The sequence below is a fragment of the Dipodomys spectabilis genome, unplaced genomic scaffold, assembly GCF_019054845.1.
Source record: "Dipodomys spectabilis isolate Male_0828 unplaced genomic scaffold, ASM1905484v1 ptg000360l, whole genome shotgun sequence".
NCBI classification, from domain to species: domain Eukaryota; kingdom Metazoa; phylum Chordata; class Mammalia; order Rodentia; family Heteromyidae; genus Dipodomys; species Dipodomys spectabilis.
In genome coordinates, this window is record NW_024871037.1 from 3,738,567 (window position 1) to 3,754,581 (window position 16,015).

At 52.0% G+C, this 16,015-nt stretch overlaps 1 protein-coding gene across 2 annotated transcripts; it reads left to right on the forward strand.

The window, feature by feature from the left end:
- The first annotated feature begins 6,017 nt into the window (after window positions 1-6,017).
- Window positions 6,018-13,519, forward strand: Glyctk (glycerate kinase). 2 transcript variants are annotated; one of them, XM_042666088.1, is made up of 5 exons: window positions 6,018-6,058; window positions 9,465-9,881; window positions 10,583-10,734; window positions 11,696-11,871; window positions 12,530-13,519. In XM_042666088.1, exons 2-5 carry the CDS (start codon window positions 9,505-9,507, stop codon window positions 13,412-13,414), a joined length of 1,590 nt encoding a protein of 529 aa, XP_042522022.1. In that variant the 5' UTR covers window positions 6,018-6,058; window positions 9,465-9,504; the 3' UTR covers window positions 13,415-13,519. The 2 variants fall into 2 exon arrangements, with proteins under 2 accessions (XP_042522022.1, XP_042522023.1); XM_042666089.1 differs by lacking the exon at window positions 6,018-6,058 and adding an exon at window positions 9,228-9,318.
- Window positions 13,520-16,015: the final 2,496 nt, after the last annotated feature.

Sequence of the window (16,015 nt, forward strand, 5' to 3'; positions counted from 1 at the left end):
TAGAAAACTACTGAAAAGATTTCCCTGAGCCTGGTGCTTGCTAGTAGCTCACTCCTGTAACCCTAGCTACTTAGGAGGCTGAGATCAGAGGATTGCCATTTAAAGCCAGCCCCTGTTGGAAAGGTTGTAAAAGCCACCAAAAAACTCCCAAACAAAACCCAGGAAGGGGCCCTGTGGCTCAAGTGGTAGTGGGCTAGCCTTGAGCACAGAGGCTCAGGGCCCTGAGTTCAAGCCCCACAATTGGCAAATAGAACAACAACAATAACAACAAACGAGATAGATGGAGTTTGAATGACCCGGAATGGCATGGACTGTATTGCCTTACAAACGGTACCAGACTTCATTTTTTATGTCTTAAAAAAAAAATTTTTTTTATAAAGGGATGTATAGAGGAGTTACAATTACATAAGTCGGGTTGAAGCAGGATAGACAAAGGGAAAATAAGGTATGATCAACTTACAGCAAATACAGGAGATCCTCATTCATTTGCTTCCCTAAAGATTAAGGGGTCAAAGTCATTTAGAGGAAAACGAGGCAGGATGAATTGAGCAAAATGAGACCTGATGAAGGCAACTCCGAAATTCAGTAATTAGAACCGTAGACTTGCATCTTTATTTCAAAGAGAGACAACAGGATGCATTCCTTCCTGAGGGATGCATTTCTTGCCCCAAGAATGAACAACTGGTCTGGCAGGATGTATGCTGCCTCAGAACTTGAGCATTCTGGGCTGGGAAGTTGGCTCAGTGGTAGAGCGCTTACCTTGCATGCCTGAGACCCTGGGTTCGATTCCTCAGCACCACATAAGCAAAAAGCAAAAAACGGGAAATGGCGCTGTGGCTCAAGTGGTAGAGCGCTAGCCTTGAGCTGAAGAGCCGACAGCGCTCAGGCCCAGAGTACAGGCCCCACAACCGGTCCCAAAAAAAAAAAGCAATCTACCCAAAACGCAGATAACAGGAAGCCTTCCTTATCTCAAGGATAAGGATCTGTTTTATGGCAGGATGCTTTCTTCCCTGGAAAGAATGCCCGAAGCATCCAGAAACTCGGTAACACCTAGGGTTAACTAGAGCAAAAATAAACACACAGTCTTGAAGTTAGACCCTTGCCTTTACCATATACCCCAACAGCCAAAGAGCTGTGTGTGTCTCTGTGTGCCATCTTGTGTTCCTCTGTGAGTCCCTACATTTAAAGGAAAACTTCACTAATCCTCACCTGTGTTGGATGACCAGGTGTTGAGTGCATTTCTTTGTGTGTGTGTGTGTGTGTGTGTTGGACAGGGCCTGGGTGCTGTCCCTGAGCTCTTTTGCGCAAAGCAAAAGGGTACCACTTCCATGAGTACATTTCTTTTTGGATAATGTCACCTTTGTCTTTTCTTTTTGGCCAGTTCTGGGACTTGAACTCAGAGTCTGGGCACTGTCCCTGAGCTTTTGCTCAAAGCTTGCACTCTACCACTTGAGCCAAAGCACCATTTCTGGCTTTTTCTTTGTATGTGGTACTGAGGAATTGAACCCAAGGGCCTCATGCATGCTAGGCAAGCACTCTACCACTAAGCCACATTCCCAGCCCTCATTAAATATTTTACATTTCAGGTTACAGAGTTTAAAATGCAATACATAGAAAGCAATCTTTTTTTTTTTTTTTTGGAGACAGTCTTTTTGTTGTTGTTGGTCATAGGTCTTGAACTCTGGGTCTGGGTACTGTCCAGGAACTCTTCAGTTCAAGGCCAGCGCTCTATCAGTTGAGCCACAGCATCACTTCTGGTTTTCTGGTGGTTAACTAGAAATAAGAGTCTCACCTCCAACTTTCCTGCCCGGGCTGGCTTTGAACCATGATCCTCAGATCTCAGCCTCCAGAGTAGCTAGGATTTCAGGCCTGGCTGAGACAGTCTTTTAAGTAGTCTCCTTTGACATCCTCTGATCTCAGCCTAGTAATGGGATTATAGATTTGCAATCCCAAACCAGATAATTAATTGATCTAATGTAGAAAGCTCCCCAACAGATTCTAATTGCTGGCATTAAGTTTGTGACCGTGAGTGCCCCCAGGCAAAGGCTTCCAGGCAGTTTGGTTAACTTCTGGGTAGAGCCTTGAAACAACTAAAATTAGGTGACTGTGACTGTGTGGGTGTGGGTGCTGGGGCTTGAACCAGGGCCTGAGGGTGCTTTCCCAGGGCTTTTTTTTGTTGTTCTTGTGCTAGTCCTGTACTTGAGCCACACTTCCACTTCCTGTTTTTTGCTGATTAATTGGAAATAAGAGTCATCTGGACTTTTCTGTTGGCTTTGTACCACTTTTTGGTGTGTATCTGAATGTTTTTACTCCATGGTAGAGCATTTAAAGCACCTAGGTTCTACACAAGTAGTATAAACAACCACAAATCAGAGAAACAAAATTGATAAAGAGAAAAAGCAGGCTATTGGGAACACTGTTTTTTGTTGTTGTTGGTCGTGGGGCTTGAATTCTGGGTCTGGGCGCTGTCCTTCAGCTCTTCAGCCCAAGGTGAGCGCTCTACCACTTAAGCCACAGTGCCACTTCTGGTTTTCTGATGGCTCATTGGAGTCTCACTGACTTTGCTGCCCTGGCTACCTTGGAAGCCTGATCCTCAGATCTCAGCCTCCCGAGTAGCTAGGATGACAGGCGTGAGCCACCAGGGCCACGGTCACTTTGTATCTCAGTGTTTCAACACACCACAGAGACCCGTGGCATACCTGACAAATTAATTGATTTGTTAAATGAATGCTTCCTTTCGCTTCCTACTAAGGAAGTAAACGTGCTATCCCAGGCTGTGTAGCCCCCATAACATCTCACATCCACTTGAAACTGTTCCCTTCTATGGAGTTAGAAGGCAACTCCAGCAATGGCTTTTATTCACATACACACACACACTACTGCTGTTATAATTTGCATTGTTGGTAACTGAACACAGAGCTGTATAAATACCAGGAAAGAGCTCTCCAGCCCATTTTAACCCGCCCCCCCCCCACCTAGATTTTTAGTTAAATTTTTTTTTTTTTTTTTGTCGGTCGTGGGGCTTGAACTCTGGGCCTGGGCGCTGTCCCTCAGCTCTTCAGCTCAAGGCAAGCGCTCTACCACTTGAGCCACCGTGCCACTTCTGGTTTTCTGGTGGTTTATTGGAGATAGGAGTCTCACGGTCTTTCCTGCCCGGGCTGGCTTTGAACTGGGATCCTCAGATCTCAGCCTCCTGAGTAGCTAGGATTACAGGCGTGAGCCACCATCGCCCGGCTTATTTTTTTTTTTCTTTTGGTGCTACTGGGGTTGGAAATTTCAAGTTGGCTAGTCAGGTGCTTGGTTGCTCACAAGCTCCTTGAACCAATCTTATTTTAATGATAAAGACTCAGAAGTTCTGAGAAGTTGTCACTTTCTCAAGGTCAAATAACCAGGAGGAACTAGAGATTCCAGTAACAATACTTTCTTTGCTACACTTGTATCCTGGGCAGAGAGTAAATAACCATTCACTTTTAACAAAGTCCATTGTGGGACTTACAATGCCTTTTTGTTCTGGAAGGGTGAGACTGGGATTTTCCCACTCAACCTGGAAGGCTCTGGGGTTGGAGGAGTTGTCTTGAGGCCAAGGATCTTCCTGGGTCCTCCTGCCAGAGGCTTTATCTCTTAAAACCACAATAAAATAAAATGTTTCCAAAGGTTTTCAAGCCTTTTCACACAGTGCCACCTACAGTCTCCTTCTCAAGGATTCCAAATCTACCTTTCCCAAAATGCCACTAGGCATATAATGGCTGTGTATGACTGTGGGGGGGGGACTTTTTTCCATATCTCTGTGTGTGTGTGTGTGTGTGTGTGTGTGCGCTGGCATGTGTACATGTGTGTTGGATGCATGCCTATCCTGGGTTTTGAACTCATGGCCTATGTGCTGTTCCTGGACTTTTTTTTTTTTTATTTTTTTTTAAATTTTTTTATTTTTTGGATCCAGTCTTGGGGCCTGAACTCTGAGCCTGGGCGCTGTCCCTCAGCTCTTCAGCTCAAGGCTAGTGCTCTACAACTTGAGCCATGGAGCCACTTCTGGCTTTTTTCTTTTTGCTTATGTGGTGCTGAGAAATCGAACCCAGGGCCTTAGGCATGCAAGACAAGTGCTCTACCACTGAGCCACCTTCCCAGCCCCTGGACTTTTTTTTTTTTTTTTAAATCGGTTGTGGGGCTTGAACTCTGAGCTTGAGTGCTGTCCCTCAGCTCTTCAGCTCAAGGCAAGTGCTCTACCACGAGCCACAGCACCACTTTCTGTTTTTTTGGAGGTTAATTGGAAATAAGCATGGTCTTTCCTGCCTGGGCTGTTTTGAACTTTGATCCTCAGATCTCAGCCTCTTGAATAACTGGGATTATAGGCTGGAGCCAAAGGCTTTTCCTTATCTCCTTAACAATGCATTAGACAACTATTAATACGCCATTTACTTTGTTAGGAATTATAAGTAATGTAGAGGTGATTAAATGTAGAGGCCAAAGTTGGACTAATGTAATACTTTTTTTTTTTTTTTATGGTAGAGGCTTCAGCCCCAATGAGGTTTATTATGTGTAGAGGTTCTGGGACCACTTCTCAGTGGATACTGATGTCTAGGGATAACTGTATTCTGCTCTGGTGGCACATCAGTTTCTTGTCTGGTCACACCTGAGCTGCTTCCAGAAGAGTGACTTAACCTTCTACCACAACGCCTACCTGTACTCTCTTAACTGAGTGACCTGCACCTCTCCATTCTTCCACAGAAGTAGCCAGGACTTTAAAGCCCTTACCCTGAATTGTAAGACTTTCTCTTCCTTTCTTTTCAACTTATTAGCTCAACTTTTGTTCCCCCTACATCCTTCTCTATTAAAATATCCTCTTATAACACACACACACACACACACACACACACAGAATGGTGGTTTGGAGACCTGAGGAGAGACGTGGCAACTGCCAAAGCGGGCAGGTGAGGTAAAAATAAGTTTGAATAAGATATCTAGGAAATCCAATCTCTGATCTGTGATACAACAACTACCCTAAGCTCCATCAGTAAAAGCAAAATATTCTTTCTAGGTATACTGGTGAACACCTGAAGTCCTAGTTTTTCCTTTTGTTTTTGTTTTTGTTAGTCATAGGGTTTGAACCCAGGGCCTGGGTGCTGTCTCTGAGCTCTCTTTGCTCAAGCATTCTACCACTTTGAGCTACAGTGCCATTTGAGGTTTCCTCGTGGTTAACTGGAGATGTCTCATGGACTTTGCTTGCTCAGGCTGGCTTTGAACCACGATCCTCATATCTCAGCCTCTTGAGTCAGTAGATAGGATTACAGGCGTGAGCCATAGGCAACCAGCTTAGTCTTAGCATTTTGAGAGGCTGAGGCGAGGGGGATTGTAAGTTTGAGGACGGTCTGGTTTACAAAGTGAGAACCCGTCTCAATAAATACATGAAATAAACAAACCAAAAAATCCCTCCTCATCCAAAAACCCAAAAAAAACGCACAAGCCCAGCGTCGTCTTTTGTGGGTTTGGGGGAGTCAAAAACCTGAGTTATGATTGTAGGAAGACAGCAGCGCTGTTCCAAGTGGGCTCAGACCAGATATGGAGACGGTGAGGGAGACCTGTGGGTTATTTTTTTTCACCCAGTTGGAAGATCAAGGAACAGGAATTTCTGGCAAGAGTCAAGAGGTGGATTGGGGGTGGGGCTGGGAAGGTGGCTCGGTGGTAGAGCGCTTGCCTCGCATGCCTGAGGCCCCGGGTTCGATTCCTCAGCGCCACAGAAGCAAAGAGAAGAGTTTGGATGGGATGGGATGGGGAGGAGCGAGGACACTGAGGCTGTGGCTCGCTCAGGCATGGTGGCTGGTACCCAACCCGGCGCTCAGGATGTATTAAGACGACAGCATCCCACGGGAAGCGGCGGGCCACCGCGAGGCGGGGAGCAGCATCCCAGGCTCCGATCTCCACGTCGGCCTCTCCCGGCCCCGCCCCGCCCCGCCCCACTTCCGGGGGCTGGCTGCCCCAGGGCACTTCCGGTCCCCCGGCGGCGTGGGATGCCCGGAACTTCCGGAGAGTCGCCGTCGTTGCAGCGGGCAAGTCTGCGTCGGTAAGGAGCCTCATGACCCCCCGGGGGGAACCATTCCGAGCCCAGGAGACCACAGAAAGGCTTGCAACAGAAAGGTTCCTCTCTGGCGTCTCGGCGGCCATCCCTCCGAGGAAGACGCGAGGGCGGAGCCTGGCGCGGCGTCACGTCCGGGCCTCCCCGGAGAAGGCGTGTCCGGAAGTGACGTCACCCGGGAGCGCCGCGCCGGGGCGCGCGGGGCGGAGTCGGGACTTGGCCGCCGCTTTCTTTTTTGTTTCCCCCACCTGACGCAGCGGCGGGTACTGGAGGAAATCCGGTCTGGTGATAGAGTTGGAGGACTTAGGAGATGAAAGGAGCCCCACTCGGGGCTGGGGAGGTGGCTCAGGGGTAGAGCGCTCGCCTTGCATGCCTGAGGCCCTGGGTTCGATTCCCCAGCACCACAGAAGCAGAAAAAGCCGGAAGTGGCGCTGTGGCTCAAGTGGTAGAGTGCTAGCCCTGAGCTGAAGAGCTGAGGGACAGCGCCCAGGCCCAGAGTTCAGGCCCCACGACCGACCAGACAAACAAAAAAATACCCACCCAGTTATGTTAGAATTTGAGATCATCCACAAGCCAAGTAGAGACCTGGCATACTGCTAACAAAAAAAGGTACTTAGCTGAAGTTCAAATTTAACTGAACGCCCTGGAGTTTCATCCCAACCCCTGAGTGTCCCTTCTGCCCTAGAACAAGATTGGGTCATCTGGGAAATAGGTACAAAGTTCGTTTGGGCTAGGTGCCCTTAGCTCTAATAAACAAGCCCTAGCGATCCTCCTGGCTAAAGCGAGGCTCCCCCCCCATACACCATGGCAGTGTCTTCTGGGTGACCTTTCAACAGCTGTTGGGCAGGGCTAGGCTTTTAGAGGAAAGCAGAGATCCACTGGGCTTAAAACCGCCCATGTCCAAGAGTTGCTAGTATTCTGGGTGTGAGAGAAACTGATGTTGGATGTTTTAAGTGCTCTGCCACAGACCCGCATACCCAACTTGTGAGAGAGGACTAGGCTCAGTTTCATTCCACATCTTCTCATTCTGGGTACCTGCCCCAGTGAGAGAAATGGAGATTCCCTAACCACTCACATCTGGTTACTTGAGAGGCGGAGATAGGGAAGGATGCTTACAGTTCCAGGCCAGGGCAGGCAGAGAAGTTCCCTTTCTTTCTTTCTTTTTTTTTTGTCAGTCGTGGAGCTTGAACTCGGCCTGGACACTGTCCCTCAGCTCTTCAGCTCAAGGCGAGCACTCTACCACTTGAGCCACAGTACCACTTCCGGTTTTCTGGTGGTTTATTGGAGATGGAGTCTCATGGTCTGTCTTGAACCGCGATCCCCAGATCTCAGCCTCCTGAGTAGCTAGGATTACAGGCGTGAGCCACCAGCGCCTGGCGAAGTTCCCTTTCTTAACTGCTAGGTGCACACCATCACATCAAGCATTCATCTTAGTTTGCAGAGGGGAGGCTGAGATCTGAATGACTGCAGTTTTTTGCCAACCCATATTGAAAAGTCTGAAAGACTACATCTAAAGTGAAACTGAGGTTGTTTGTTCACACCTGTTATCCCAGGTACTGTGATGGGAAGCCTAAAACAGTCATTTCAGGGTCCAGGGTGTGCCTGGGAAGGAAGTGAGGTACATTGCAAAGGGCTGGAGATATGGCACAGTGGAGCTCCTGCCCTCCAAGTGTGAGGCCCTGAGTTCAAACCCAGGACCTTAAAGGGGGGGGGGGGGGGGGAGGGAGAGTGCACTATAAACCCACTTCTCAGCCTCCTTCCCCTGCCTCATCTACACTCGCTGATACAATTAGTTTGCAGCATTAGTGGTAGGCATTGGTAAAATAGATGCCTTTTAGGGCTGGGAATGTGGCTTAGTGGTAGAGCGCTTGCCTATATTATGCATGAAGCCCTGGGTTCACTTCCTCAGCACCACATACACAGAAAAAGGTAGAAGTGGCGCTGTGGCTCAAGTGGTAGAGTGCTTGCTTGCCTTGAGCACAGAGAGGCTCAGGGACAGAGCCCAAGACCTGAGTTCTAGCCCCAGGACTGGCAAAAATAAAATAAATAGATGCCTTTTTAGGAAGTAGTGTTTAGCTCAGTGGTAGAGTGGGAGAAACATGGGAGAAAGCCCTTGGTTCAAGCCTTAGCATCCCCCCCACACCCCCTTTTAAAAAATTTATTTATTTGCCAGTCCTGGGGCTTGAACTCAGGGTCTGAGCATTGTCCCTGAGCTTCTTTTGCTCAAGGCTACCACTCTACCACTTGAGCCACAGTGCTAGTTCTGGCTTTTTCTGTATATGTGGTACTGAAAAATCAAATCCAAGACTTCATGCATGCTTGGTAAGCACTCTACCACTAAGCCACGTTCCCAGCCCTATTCTTCCCCCCCCCCCCCCCCCCGCCTTTATAAATGATCATTTGTGGCTTTGTTTTCCCCAAAGCCCGAAGCTTCTCAAGTATTTACTTTGCCCAGTGTGGTAAATGACTATCTGGGCTAAGTTACGGGAGTCTGGACCAGCCATTGGCTTTTCACCACTGTGGGTGGCTATGACTGAGGACTTGTTTTGCTCTCCCAGAGCCAAAAGCGGTGTTCTTGGCAAGAGTGGGCCTGGCCTACTATGTGGGTAGAAGGGCGTTCTTTACTCCCTGAAATGTAGATCCAGCCCCATAGCACATGGCTTCTTGCATGCATGCAGTACCTGGAGACTTCGCTAAAGGTCCCAGCCCTCCAACAACAGCTTTCACTCTCAAAGAATTCAAGTTGGTTCCTACTTTGAATTTGTACCCGGGCCTCTGAATTAAAGTTGGTTGCTACTTTGGATTTGTACCCAGGCCTCTTGCTGATCTGAGCTGGCCGTGTGTCTTATAATCTCCTAACAGAGACCCAGTTATTCCCAGCCCAGTTAGAGCAGGCTGGAGGCCAGTGGGCTGGAGGTTACAACCAACAACTTCCTGGCAGCAGAAATGGAAAGGAGGGCAGGTAGGAGTTCCTGCTAGAAAGGGGCATGACCACGGGGTGAGGGCTCAGAACTGCTGGCCAGTGGAAAAGGTGTGTGGGGTGGGAACCCACAGGTAAGAATCGTTCCTTTGGTGAATGATTAACTCCCAGCCCAAGAAAGTGACCTAGGGAGGAGGGTCCAGTTCATAGGAACTTTGGACTTGGGGTGTAATGTCCGGGGGGGGGGGCGGGGGGAGACCAGTGTGTGGTCTGCAGAAGAGGAGGACTTGGCCGGGTGGCAGGGCTCCTAGGATTGGCGGGAGATCAGGTAGCTGTGGGCGTCAGGAAGTCTCCTGGAACTATCAGATGGTCCATTCTGGCAGCCGTGGCTGTGGCGTCTGAGCCCTCAGGGGTGGCTACGAGGGGCCCCTCTTCTCTCTGGCCTCATTCTTGCTCTTTTTTTTTTCCTCTCAGGCAGCTATGGGTGCAAGGTGGTGCTGAGCACGAAGGGGCCATGGCTGTAGCCCTGCAAGTCCTGCCCTGTGTGGTCCGAGCCTCCTCACGTCCTTTCTCCTGGAGGGCTCCAGCGGCTCGGCTGGCCAGTGGCATGGCCTTGGCAGAGCATGCGCGACAAGTGTTTGACAGTGCTGTGGGAGCCGTGCAGCCGGGCCCCATGCTGCACAGGGCGTTGGCCTTGGATCCCGGTGGCCAACAGCTGAAGGTGCGGGACCGGAGCTTTCAACTGAAGCAAAACCTCTACCTAGTGGGCTTCGGCAAGGCTGTGCTGGGCATGGCGGCGGCAGCCGAGGAGCTCCTGGGCCAGCATCTCGTGCAGGGTGTGATCAGCGTCCCCAAGGGGATCCGTGCTGCTATGGAACAGGCCGGCAAGCAGTAAGAAGCTGTGGGGTGGAGAGGTGGGCGGGGAGTGCTGCTCTCCACTGTCTATTGGAAGGAAAATAGCTCAGATCACCTAAGCTAGACTGGAGGCCTCATCCCTACCCACTAGTCTTCCTTTGCTCCTGGGTCTGACCTTCCACCCTTTCTGGGTGGGTGTCAGTGGCACCCTTGTTTATGCCTTTATACCCCTTAGGACATCAGGTGGGGTGGGGCTGGGAATGTGGTTTCTTGCTAGAGTGCTCACCGAGCATGCATGAAGCACTGAGTTCAGTTCCTCAGTACGACATAAACAGGAAAAGCCGGAAGTGGCGCTGTGGCTCAAGTGGTAGAGTGCTAGCCTTGAGTACAGAGAGGCTCAGGGACAGTGCCCAGGCCCTGAGTTCAAGCTCCAGGACTGGCAAAAAAACAAAAAACAAAATCAGGCTGGGCGCTGATGGCTTACGCCTGTAATCCTAGCTACTCAGGAGGCTGAAACCTGAGGATCATGGTTCAAAGCCAGCCCGGGCAGGAAAGTCCATGAGACTCGTATCTCCAATAAACCACCAGAAAACCGGAAGTGACGCTGTGGCGGTAGAGCGCTCACCTAGAGCTGAAGAGCTGAGGGACAGCGCCCAGGCCCATGACTGACAAAAACACAAAAATCAGGTGAGGAGAGGTGTCCACCCTCTCTCTTACTCAGTTTACTTCCTCCTCAGGGAGATGTTGCTGAAGCCACACAGCCATATCCAAGTCTTCGAGGGGGCTGAGGACAACCTGCCAGACCGTGATGCCCTGCGAGCTGCGCTGGCCATCCGGCAGCTGGCCGAGGGACTCACTGCCCACGACCTGCTGCTGGTGCTCATCTCAGGTTTGGGTGCCAGATGTGGTTCAGGGCAGCTGGCAAGGGGGGGGGTTGCTCCAAGTACCAGGTTATTCAGTGATTGGTCCGAGCTCCCAGGTTAAAGTTGGCACCAGACATAGGGGAGGCGGTGAGGAACTTAGATGGTACTATCTGTGGCTTTGGGCTCCCCTCAAATTGATCTTGTTAGCTGGGTGCTGGTGGCTCAAGCCTGTCATCCTAGCTACTCAGGAGGCTGAGATCTGAGAATCACAGTTCAAAGCCAGCCTGGGAAGGAATGTCCATGAGACCTTTATGTCCAAGGATCCACCAGAAAACTGGAAGTGATGCTGTGGCTCAAGTGGTAGAGCGCATGTCTTGAGCTGAAGAGCTGAGGGACAGCGCCCAGGCCCAGAGGTCAAGCCCCATGACTGACCACCCCACCCTGCAAAAAAAATAAATAAATAACCTTGTTGGGTGATGGGGGAGAGGGACAAAGGGACCCCTAACACAAGGCCTGAGAGGTCAGAACTCTTAGAAAATGTCACTGCTTTTGCGGGAAAGCGCTAGCCTTCAGCTGAAGAGCTGAGGGACAGCACCTAGGCCCTGAGTTCAAGCCCCGCGACCGACCAAAAAAAAAGTTGCTGGGTAGAAAATGTCACTGCTTTTGGTGTTGTCTGCACAAATGTTATCCAGGGCGGGCACTCCCACGGAACCTTCTCCTAGGTCCTCTATCATTTCTCCCTGCTCTGAACCCTGTTCTAAGCTCATAAGGATTGGTTAGTTCTTCTTGTGGCTGCTAGGATCTGGGGTACACCAGGGCAAGCACCAGCCTCCCGTGGCTAGGGCATGGTGACTGTGAACACTCACTTTACATCCACACGGGGGCGCTCGAGCCCCATCTTCCTTCGTGGGCTTGTCTGCCATTGTCCACCCGGTTCCTGGATTGGGATGTGTCCCCCTCAATCTGAGACCCTCACTAACTCCACAGGTGGGGGCTCGGCTCTGCTGCCTGCCCCCATTCCCCCCGTCACACTGGAGGAGAAGCAGACGCTCACCAAGCTACTGGCAGCCCGCGGAGCCACCATCCAGGAACTGAACACCATCCGGAAGGCCCTGTCCCAGCTCAAGGGTGGAGGGCTGGCTCAGGCCGCCTACCCTGCTCAGGTACACCCATCCCTTCTTCCCCACACAGCCCTGGGCTCCCCATGTGTGGCAGGGAGAAGACAGCCTAGACCAGAGTTCAGGCTGACTGTGGCCAGGTGTGAGACTCACTGTGGGGAGTGGGGGTCCTGAGAGAGGGGGTCCTTGAGAGAGGAGAGGAGGGGGTTCTCCTGGCCAGATTTTTTTTTTTTAGGGGGGGGTCTTGAGCTCTGGGCCTGGGTGCTGTCCCTCAGCTCTTCAGCTCAAGGTGAGCGCTCTACCACTTGAGCCACAGCGCCACTTCCAGTTTCCTGGTGGTTCATTGGAGATAAGACTCTCATGGACTTTCCTGCCTAGGCTGGCTTTGAACCGCAATCCTCAGATTTCAGCCTCCTGAGTAGCTAGGATGACAGGCGTGAGCCACAGGCACCTGGCCTCCTAGCCAGATGTTGAGTGAGCCTACCTGAGTGTGGTAACTAGATAGGGATGGAGGCGTGGCTCAGGTGGTAGGGTGCCTACCTAGTAGATGCAAGGTCCTGAATTCAAACCCAAGTCATACCAAACAATAAGTGAAGTGGTTAAGGATATATACTGAGTGCTGGATACCTAGGATCTGGGGACAAGGAAAGAGGTGGGACCAAGCCTGAGCCTGTACCCCGTGTCCCCCCTCCTCATCCCCTAGGTGGTGAGCCTGATCCTGTCTGACGTGGTTGGGGACCCTGTGGAGGTGATCGCCAGTGGCCCTACTGTGGCCAGCGCCCACAACGTACAAGATTGCCTGCACATCCTCAATCGCTACGGCCTCCGTGCCGCCCTGCCGCGTTCCGTGAAGACTGTGCTAGCTCGGGCCGACTCGGACCCCCGGGGACCACACGCCTGCGGCCACGTGCTCAACGTGATCATCGGCTCGAACGTGCTGGCTCTGGCCGAGGCTCAAAAGCAGGCCGAGGCCCTGGGTTACCGGGCGGCGGTGCTGAGCACATCCCTGCAGGGTGATGTGAGGCTGCTGGCCCGCTTCTACGGGCTGCTGGCCCGCGTGGCTGCAGCCCGCCTAATCCCCTCCACCACGGCTGGAGCCTCCGGAGACGACGAGGCGGAAGAGGAGAAGGGCAGGCTGCACAAGCTGGCCGCCGAGCTGCAGCTTTCCGACCTGCAGCTGGAGGAGGCTCTGGGGGCTGTGATGGAGACGAGAGGCCCCGTGTGCCTACTGGCGGGAGGCGAGCCCACGGTGCAGCTGCAGGGCTCTGGCAGGGGCGGCCGGAACCAGGAGCTGGCCATGCTTGTTGGAGCAGAGCTGGGAAGGCAGCCGCTAGGGCCCGTGGAGGCGCTGTTTCTGAGCGGCGGCACCGACGGGCGAGATGGGCCCACCGAGGCCGCTGGTGCATGGGTCATGCGGGAGCTCTGCAGCCAGGCCACTGCCCAAGGCTTGGACATGGCCACCTTCTTAGCCCACAACGATTCACACACCTTCTTCTGCCGCCTCCAGGGCGGCTCACACCTGCTGTACACAGGGATGACAGGTACCAACGTGATGGACGTCCACCTGCTGTTTCTGCAGCCTCAGTGACAGCACGAGGCTGTGTGGTAGGAATCACACACACCCTAGCCGGGCACCGGTGGCTCTCGCCTGTCATCCTAGCCACTCAGGAGGCTGAGATCTGAGCATCGCGGTTCAAAGCCAGCCCGGGTAGGAAACTCCGTGAGACTTTTATCTCCAATTAAAAACCAAAAACACCAGAAAACCGGAAGTGGCGCTGTTGGCTCAAGTGGTAGAACGCTCACGTTGAGCTGAAGAACTGAGGGACAGCGCCCAGGCCCAGAGTTCAAGCCCCAGGACCGACCAAAACAAACAAACAAAGAATCACATACGCTGAGGAGGCATCAACCCAAGGGCAGGGCCTTAGGGAAGGCAAACGTGGTCCCTTAGGGCCTGGCCAGGGTTTCCAACCCCTCTGCTCAGCCTTGGCTGCTTGGTTGTCTTCTTGTCCCATCCCACACATGGCTTGCCATCACCTACGTTGGAAGATGGGGGACTGTCTTCCACGCCTACCACTGGAGTGGTTGCAGGGCCCCCCGAGGACCGGGACCAGCCCCTAGGACTATTTTCTCCCTTCTTCCCTCTCACCACCCTCCCCTGGCCTGTCTCCTCTGCGGTGTGATGCTAGGAAGACTGAAAATATATAAAGGACCGTACTGTGGGCGCACCCTCCACTGGGGACCCATTTCACTGAAATGGCACTCCAAAGCCAGGCACTGGTGGCTCACGCCTGTAACCAGAAGGCTGCGATCTGAGGATCATTTTATAAAGCCAGCCTGCGGCAGGAAAAGTCCTTGAGATTCTTTTATCTCCAGCGAACCAGGCAAAAGCCAGAAGTGGAGTTGTGGCTCAAGTGGTAGAGTGGGCGCCTTGAGTGAAAAAGCTTAAGGGAGAGCGCCCTGATCCTGAGTTCAAGTCCCAGTGCTTTCTCCATAAATAAATAAAACAAAACAAATAGCAATCAGTGCCTGTCTGTCTGGATCGTGGGAGGTTGAGTCAGGCTCCCAGCATGCTCTGTGGGTGAGTAGAGAGCCCATGGAGGTTAGGCCTGTGGACTGCTGCCCTAACCAGGATTTTTTGTTTTGTTTTGTTTTGTTTTGGGTCCGGTCGTGGGGTCTGAACTCTGGGCCTGGGCGCTGTCCCTCAGCTCTTCAGCTCAAGGCTAGCGCTCTACCACTTGAGCCACAGCGCCACTTCTGGCTTTTTTTTTCTTTTTGCTTATGTGGTGCTGAGGAATCAAACCCAGGGCCTCAGGCATGCAAGGCAAGTGCTCTACCACTGAACCACCTTCCCAGCCCTTTTTTTTTTTTTTGCCAATCCTGGGGCTTGAACTCAGGGCCTGGGTCCTGTCCCTGAGCTGCTTTTGCTCAAGGCTAGCGCTCTACCCCTGAGCCACAGCTCCACCTCTGGCTTTTTCTGTGTACGTGGTCCTAAGGAATGGAACCCAGGGCTTCGTGCATGCTAGGCGAGCACTCCTTGGATAACCCTTCACTTTGGTTATGCTGAAATCTGCCTCATCATCTAGTCCTCTGGACTCCTCCAGGCCACAAGATTTTTTTTTTTTTCTGTGCCAACTCTTCCAGAACATAGCTCAGATCTGGTGCTAGCCAGGAAATTCCAGTACTAGGGTAGTGAGTCAGGACAGTGAAAGAGTTGGGCACTGATGGCTTATGCCTATAATCCCAGCTACGCAGGAGGCTGAGATCTGAGGATCATGGTTCAAAGCCAGCCCGGGCAGGAAAGCCTGTGAGACTCTTATCTCCAATAAACCACCAGAAAACTGGAAGTGGCGCTGTGGCTCAAGTGGTAGAGCACTTAGTGGGGCTGTGGCTCAAGTGACAGAGCATCAGCTTTGAGCAAAAAAAGCTCAGGGACGATGATCAGGCCCTGAGTTCAAGCTCTAATACTGGTGCACGTGCATACAGACACACACACACACAGGCAAACGGAGAGGAGGGTAGCAGCAGAATACCTCCTGAGCCTTGGCTAGCAGCCGCTGTCTGACTCCCCTAGAACCCTCCTGCTCAATACAAATGTCCTTGGTGTCCGCCGGCTATCCTCACCGTGCACCACGGCTCCAATCCCTATATGAGTGAGCAGCAGAATCACATAGGAATAAAAAGCCATAGAGAACAGTGAGGCATGGGACTGTTCCCGTAGGCCCTCCCTCTACCCGCAGGAACCCCAGGCCAGGCCGGGCCCACCCTCCTCCTAGGAAGAACCTCTCTTTCCCTCGTGGCCTCTGTCCATCCTTGCTGGCAGGCAGTTCATGATGTGGGGAGCTGGTGCACCCAGGGTAGGTGCTGGGGACTGGAGACATTCTGTCTGGGTGCCTAGGGGTGTGGCTGAGGGCCTGTCAGATGTGTGTGTGGGCTTGGTCTTTGCTAGCGTCTCCTCTGCTCTACCTTGGGCCCTTTCTTGATACCTGTGTTTGTGAGAGCTGCAAGGCCAGTCCCTGAATTGTCCCCATAGGACAGCTATCCATTCATCCCAATTATCGCCATCCTATTCTATCTATCTATCTATCTATCTATCTATCTATCTTTTTGTCAGGCACGGGGCCTGAACTTTGGGCCTGGCCCAGCTCTTTACCTCAAAGCTAGCACTCTACCACTTGAGCCACAGCGCCAC

Bases quoted from the DNA above. Each gene is read 5' to 3' on its own strand.
- Glyctk (XM_042666088.1), top strand. From the start codon at position 9,505: ATGGCTGTAGCCCTGCAAGTCCTGCCCTGTGTGGTCCGAGCCTCCTCA. The intron at 9,882-10,582 runs GTAAGAAGCTGT...CTTCCTCCTCAG, and splicing joins ATGGAACAGGCCGGCAAGCA to GGAGATGTTGCTGAAGCCAC. The intron at 11,872-12,529 runs GTACACCCATCC...CTCATCCCCTAG, and splicing joins AGGCCGCCTACCCTGCTCAG to GTGGTGAGCCTGATCCTGTC.